The sequence below is a fragment of the Hyalella azteca genome, unplaced genomic scaffold (genome assembly GCF_000764305.2).
Source record: "Hyalella azteca isolate HAZT.00-mixed unplaced genomic scaffold, Hazt_2.0.2 contig14792, whole genome shotgun sequence".
In the NCBI taxonomy this organism is placed as follows: Eukaryota; Metazoa; Arthropoda; class Malacostraca; order Amphipoda; family Hyalellidae; genus Hyalella; species Hyalella azteca.
The window spans coordinates 38,486-46,364 of NW_025944667.1; the positions used below are offsets into that span (position 1 = coordinate 38,486).

A 7,879-nucleotide genomic window follows, 5' to 3' on the forward strand; every position below is an offset into this window, starting at 1 on the left:
GTATTCAGAGGATGGTGAGTGTAACTAAGTAGCGTAGCTTAGTTTTGAGTATGAGAATAACGTTGCAGGACAGCTGTGTATTCAGAGGATGGAGCTGAGTAGCTTCGTAAATATAGTATAGAAAGTAGATCTTTTGGACAGAAAAATAATAAAGCATACCGCAGCTATAATTATTTCCTTACTGAATACTGCGTCCATTGAAGCAAGTTTTGACTTAAATAAATCTGCTGTATACACGAGCTACGGTATACAGCAATAGGCGTATAGTGTGCGCTGGGTACTCGTTGCTGCAATAAATGGGATAAACTAAAACTAATTTGCATTCGACTATTTACGGTAATATAAAGTTATTCTTGACTGCTAAGAACTGAGAGCACTGAACTGTTCTGTGCTCAGAAGTTCCGTAGATCCAGGGCGTAGTGCAACCAGAAGAGCTTGCCTAGAACTAGTTTATTTAACGGTGGATTGTGTGAACCACAAGCAACTGATGATGCAACGAATTGAATATGCATGAGAAATTTCGTCTATTGATGAATGATGTAAAATGGTTGCAACACTTCATATGCTTGAATTTCATAATTTATTTTTCGAGTTTGAGTATTAGTTTGAGTTCGCAATAAGAAAGGGGAGCATCTTAGGACTGATGGAAACAGTTCTATAAGATGACACATCCGAGAGCCAGCGGCACTCAATAACAACTCCCTAAATCATTTTTTTCTTCTTGTTGAGACGGCTTTTCGAAACAACAAGTTTATTGACCTAATTACTATTATCCTAATAATTTTCAGTCGAACCTTTCAACAAAACTTGAGATGGAAATTTTCGAATTCTATGTACAATTGGAAGTGCCTGAGAGTCTGCAGCGGCAAAAACGAATAGCAAGACCCTAAAGACATTATAGCGGTGAAACCATGTGAGGTGTGCGCATCCCTGATAATTCTACACCAATACCCATACAAAAACATTTCACTCACGCTCTTATGCTATTTGATGGGGCTTATCTGCAATATTTTCTATAATAAATCACACAAATTTCCTCAAATTTTTTTCAAAACATATTCGAAAATGAATATGCGCAATTATAAAAGCGATGAAAGAAACGCGCTTAGCGATGAAAGAAGGAATTATCTACTAAGTCTCATAGTTTTTTTCCTCATTATAGGAAAAATTAATATCATGCGCTAAACTTATTGACCCACATTCTACCGCCACGAGTCGAAGATGACCAGCGTTCCAGGTACGCGTTACGGTCCGCCGCAAGTTCGCTCACTAAGACCAAGCCCACTTGGGTCATGGAATTAATATGGATTTTTATGGATACACGCTGTAAAAAGACACAAGCAAAACATTTTAGTGTATGAATGATGGACCAGCAGGTCAAAACAAGATTCAGATGCAACACAAGTTCATGCATAAACAAGGGTTGTCAACCGCGACAAGACGCAAAATGTGCTTGAAGGAACTAATGGAATAGCACACGAGACTGTTCGAGAAAGTTTAATCAGGTTTTGAATGCCCAACAAAAAGAAAATATTTCTGTTCCTACCATTAGCATGCTGGTAGCAAGAAACAAATCTTGTCGTTGTAATTCCAACTCGCCCACCTTTAATTTGTTGTTACTATGTCGCTTCTCATTGAATTTGATTTGTAGTCTTGAATCTCACCTTCATATTATCATTTAGGCACACGATAAGACTGTGCGAGTGCAAATAAGGGCAAAAATTTAAAAAGACTTTACTTAAATGACTCAACTTCACCGCACTTCATGGTTAAAATGAAAAGTCGCGTCGCAATGTACATCGCCGTATACTAAAGAAGAACTCCTAAAATTACTCTCGAGGGTGTGAAAGCACTATATTACATTATTCTTATCGCAATTTTAATTACAATTTTCGGAATGTATTGCAATATCAGCTCCCAAATTTATTGTTAAGAGTTTTAAGCAACATTGTTGACATTGCTGATTAATTCGGCATACAATATTCGCCTTTAAACGCTTATTTCTGGAGATTTTTACAGAATATTCAGTTCACACACGTAGATAGACATTAAAATGTTCCTCTGCGCCTGACATGGCTGAGACATGGTGCTCCTCTGGCCTGACATGGCTAAGACATGCTGTTCCTCTGCGCCTGACATGGCTGAGACATGGTGCTCTTCTGGCCTGACATGGCTAAGACATGTTGTTCCTCTGCGCCTGACATGGCTAAGACATGCTGTTCCTCTGCGCCTGATATGGCTAAGACATGGCTAAGACATGCTGTTCCTCTGCGCCTGACATGGCGGAGACATGGTATACCTATGGCTCGACATGGCTGAGACAAGGTATACCTCTGGCCTGACATGGCTGAGACATGGTATACCTCTGCGCCTGACATGGCTATGACATGCTGTTCCTCTGCGCCTGACATGGCCAAGACATGGTATTCCTCAGTTCCGCATAAAGGTAATTACTGTCCAAAGGACCTCAGCAAGATAAAGGAACATGTGTTGGGGTGCGAGCGAACACCTGTGGCAAAGCAGCTGCGGACACGACGATGTCTGTGGATCCAAGTGGGATTCTTCTACAGCGTCTTCACGTCATTGATTGCAAATTTGTCTTAGGCGGCTCACAAGTTGGCATCTGCATGGCGTAATGAACTTGAAAGTTTCTTGAAGTCACTGATGAGTCTACACAACGCGTATCCATTCCACCACAGAAATAATCCCTATAAATAATTTGTTAATGTCGTTGAAAAAACTAAGCAGTCAGTATTCGAAAGGGTCAATAGTTGCAGGTCCAAGTAAACAGGAGATTCATCTGAACCACCGTTTAGTGTTACAAATACTAAACAGTCATATCTTGAGATTTGATAATGCCATTATCCCTAATTCCGTCGGTAATTTGGAAGATATTTCAATGTCATTAAACAATTGCTAAATAATTGCATTATATAATACCCATTAGGTATATGTCGCTGCAAAAAGTATCGTGGGGACGCACTCTAACAACCTCTAACCCAATATATATACAGGGTCCGCCAAAAAAACCTCCCTGATTTTAATAGGCTTTTGCAAAAATCATACGACACATACAAAACAATTAATTTTATTTGGGAATAGCTTATTTAATGCCATTTTATATTATTTAGTACACTTTACTTGGTTTTGAAAATTATGTTCGATAAGTGATGTCCCCCACTGTTAAGACATTCACGAAGTCTTTTCCTGAAGTTGCCCATAGTTCTTCGTATAAATTCCCTTGGAATGGCTGCCACTTCCTGCCTAATGGCATGTTTTAGTTCTTGCAGATTTCTGGGACGATGTTTGTACACTTCAACCTTTAGGTAGCCCCACAGAAAGACTCACACTGCTCGCCGGTCCATGGAAATGTTAAGAGAGTTGTTCGTTGGACGTCTTGTTTCTTTAAGAGGAGACATTTCCTGGCCCCCATGCACGGTCACCCGACCTATTACCTTGTGATTTCTTTCTGTGGGGCTATCTAAAGGCTGAAGTGTGCAAACATCGTCCCAGAAATTTGCAAGAACTAAAACATGCCATTATAGGCTGAAAGTGGCAGCCATTCCAAGGGAAGTTACACGAAGAACTATGGGCAACGTCAGGGAAAGACTTCGTGAATGTCATAACAATGGAGGACATCATTTATCGAACATAATTTTCAAAACCAAGTAAAGTGCACTAAATGATTTAAAATGGCATCAAATAAACTATTCACAAATAAAATTAATTGTTTTGTATGTGTCGTATGATTTTTACAAAAGCCTATTAAAATCAGGGAGTTTTTTTGGCGGACCCTGAATTAGGCGCCGGTCTTTAAACGCACACAAAAACAAATCGGCAAATAAGCTGCCCGGTCTTTCCTTAATTGATGTACGGCGTGTTCAAACTTATTTACTGGGTTTTGGTTGAAAGGATTTGGAATAGTGGGATTTTCAAATTGTATGTAGAATTTAACTCTGATAACGCCGGGCTGATTTTGTATAGTTACTTCAAGGGTTTGTTTAATTATGTGTTTAGAGCATAACTCACGAAGTTGCCAGGAGCGTTAAATATTAACAAAATGGGAAATTTTAAGTACCCAAATGCTGAAAATTATTAGAACATTAAAATATAATAATGCTGCTAACACTGCATAATACTGCATCACATATTAATGATACGTGATTACTGTACTGGATCTAGAAGTGATTTTTAACCACACAGAGGTTACTATAATTTGTAACAAGAACCAACGGGTCGCCTGCCGAAGACCACCACTGCCCTGGATGTAATGGACCATCATGGTTCCTGCCTTCCAGAACATAGCCCTCAACACTTCTGGACAATCATATCTAGGCCGTGCGTCGAACCAGCCCTGGGTCGAACGGCCACTCGTCGAAGGACGATAAATTTTGGAACATAACCATGCTATCTGCGCCTTACCCAAATGCAAATGTCAATTCCTCTAGCAAGGCACCAACATCGACTAGGTAACGATCGTCGAAATAAATTAGCTGCTCACATAATGGGTGCTTTTCCATAACTTTTTCAAATATTCTCAATTCCTTTTCTAGACATTTTTCATGCGTGTTTAATTTATTCATATACATTTTTCGCACTTTAGTATACATCATCCGGCCCTTCTCCAACCATTTTCCTTCACTATTTTTAGTCCCTCTAAGTTTTTCAAAAAATTTTCACACATTTTTTAACTTATCTGCATGGAGTATTTACACATATGCATTAATTTTTCTTACAATTTACATGCATTGTCTTACAATTCAGAAAAATTTGCAAAAATATAGTTCCTTACATTTTCATACATCTGCTCACCTATCATCCAGTTTCAAGCATTGTATATGCATTTGTATGTATTTTCCCTACATTTCGAATACATTTTTTCATATCTGTCCAATATCACGGAACTTTTCGTTCAATTCTATATCAATTTTCAAATTTTGAAAACAAATATATATGTCGACTTTCATGTATTTCCCAGAGTTTCTCGCGCAATATTCAATAAAATAAGTTGTAAACCATTGTCTTTGGAAATGAATAAGGTTCATTTGAGTGGCACCTATAATATTCGTGATAAGATATCTCGCAGATAGTTGTGGGAGATACCAATGAGATCTCTACATTTGCATTTCGATTGACATCGATTGACATGGAATAGGAACTTAAAAATATTGTATCCTGTGGTCAAATTGACACTGCTCTGCGATTTCATTTGCGTTCCGTTGTTACTCAAAGGAAACCTGAGACAGCTCATGAATCTGTCACGAGCAGCACACGTTTATTCTCATGTATTAAAAAAAGGTAAGTTATATCAAATTCTATATGTCCAACAGCTGAAATCTTCTAGGCCCATGAAGCAAGTTAGGAACGGACGATATAAACATAACATGAAGGACGATAAATTCTGGAATATAACCATGCTATCTGAAACCTAACCTCAGATGCGGTGAACGTAAAATTACGTAATTTAGCGATGCCCGGAAGTCATATTCGATCCGCGGCCTGGTGGTGCACGGCAGGTTTTATGCAAGGACGCAGGAGGACAAAGCCGAGTGGTTCACGGCTGATTAGTTGATGTCTGGAGAGATCCAAGGCGTTCGATTCAGGTTAATTTGTGCACAAAATTGGTGGTGCACGGCCGCGCTCCCGAACGAACACCAGGGGCCACGGCTATAAACTAAAAAAAAAACTACGTTGTAACTTGTAACACATCCATGCGACAACATTTCTTCTCGCTTTGAGTCACCGACATGTGGAACAGCCTCCGTGATAGCATCGTTGACGCTCAGAGTACGAACGCCTTAGACGAAGATATGCAGATTCATATCATATGTTCAGTCTTGAAATGCCTAGCAACCTACGGACAGACATTGAGTACAGCAGCTATCTCAATCAATCGTCAGTTTTGGAGAGATCAGGTTTCAAAGGCCGGATCCCTTGTGTATCAAGTCACGAAAATTACAATAATCGGCAACAGGCCACGGGCCTATTTCTTCAGGGCCGACACTTCTATTCTATTCAGGCTATTCTATCAAAGAAGACAATACACCATTCCAATTTCAGCAATGGAAAATGAGAATTCAGGAATCTGTATTTATGTTCAATTAGGTTTATGTTTGTTCCATTAATTTGTGGCGTAATCACAAAAGTCCCGAACAATTTTATAGTGACAAATATATATAGCAATGAATAAGAAATGACTACGTACGGTAGATGTGAACGTGACTTTTATTACTTGTCATACCTTAAGTTGAAATGTTAATAAAGAATTTGTGTAAGTAAATTCAACCTAATGTAAAAATTTTGCGTTCATATTTTAGCGCATTACACCCGGCATAGCATAGCATAGCATAGCATAGCAATCTCGGCATCAGATGTTAGGCTTCCACAGCCTGTTGCCGATTCTGTTGTGCCTGGTACTCGTTTCTTGGTCCATACTGACTGCTGATCCTTTGATCAGCTCTAATAAAGGTGGGAAGCTCGTCTACACTGTAGACAAGGTCCCGCATAACACTGTCCAGTCTGTTCTTAACGAACAGACTGGACCATGAACATAGCATAAACGAAATCATATAGTTAATCCCTTTGAAAATTTTTTTATTCAAATATGAAAAATTCCATTTTAGTCTTTGAAATCGAAATTATTCACCAACCATGTGAAAACCTAGTTTCGAATAAATTCACTTCCAAGTAGTGAAAATTTTGTCATTTTGATTTAGATCGCGTCAGTGTTGCTGTCTGAACGCTCTTCTATAGTTTTTGGCTTTGCATGGTGACGGTTTGGTCGCCTCGTATTTAGGATAGGGAAGATGTCGGTGCGTATTAAATCTATTGGTTTTATGCCTTTCAATGTTAGAATATGTTCAATAATACATACGAGTCTTCAGCCTCTCGATGAAAAAAGTTTATTGTTAATCATTGTTGTGTTTGTCTACAATTTTTACGGAATCGGTACTACTTGTTGATCAGTTGTGTACATTGATGTCGATTTATTATAGGCTATATACCTACCTACCTAATTGGATCTTGTGCATTGTATAGATTTTAAGTATAGTATCTAATGCTAAGACAGTTTTTTCAGACTAATCATTGCATCTCTTCTTTAATTACCATTAGCATTGAGTTTTTTTCTTTTGAGTGAATTTCAGTGAAATGAAATGATCAATCCCTTCAAAGTTCAAACTAAATCCAAGCTTCAACTTTCAAGTGTTCAGTGCTTTTCCATAATCTTGTCCACCAGCTTTCAATTCATGTTTATTTCATGAGATTACTCATTAAGATGCAGTCATGTTCCTTGAAGCATTTATTTTTTATGAGAATTGAATTGAGTTCGTGAGACATGACCACTGTGCAGAGAGTGGATGAATATTGCAAGATCTTTGGTGACGCTTCTGTATCCTTATCCTTAGTAATTTGTTTTGGACATAGCAGTCCCAGGCCACGTTTGATTCATTTTACGCCTTCAGAAGATCTTGCTGACACATTTAGATTGTAATTCTTGCATTTAATAGGTATATTTGTCAGTCTTTGGCACACTATTTAAAAAAAAGTAAGGTTTCTGGTGCGTTGGATGGATCGGGATGAAGTAAAGCTTGTCCGGAAATTGGTTGTGATGAGACTAGGGTAAACGCGGTATATTCCGACATCGTAGGTAATTCCGTCACTTCTCTAGTTTATCCTTTATATTAAGCTTTGTTTTAGTTCCATGCGTAAATTGATGGTTGAAATGGTGACGTCATACATTTGCGTGTCGAAATACTGCAAAAACACTAGGTCTTGGCCATCTAGCGGGAAAATATTGAGATCCAAAGAGAGACAATGCATGCCACGTGGTGAGATCATCGAAAAATGTGTCAAATTTGACAGTTGACATGGCTCTACC

The 7,879-nt window shown here is 38.5% G+C and overlaps 1 protein-coding gene across 1 annotated transcript in view; it reads left to right on the forward strand.

Annotated features, from left to right (window-relative positions):
- Positions 1–6,728: 6,728 nt before the first annotated feature.
- The window catches only part of LOC108669244 (60S ribosomal protein L14), a 10,060-nt gene continuing 8,909 nt past the window's right edge, over positions 6,729–7,879 (forward strand). Inside the window, exon 1 of the mRNA XM_018156547.2 lies at positions 6,729–6,812. Coding sequence (XP_018012036.1) covers positions 6,807–6,812 — 6 coding nt within the window. The 5' untranslated portion in view covers positions 6,729–6,806. The remainder of the gene's footprint in view (positions 6,813–7,879) is intronic.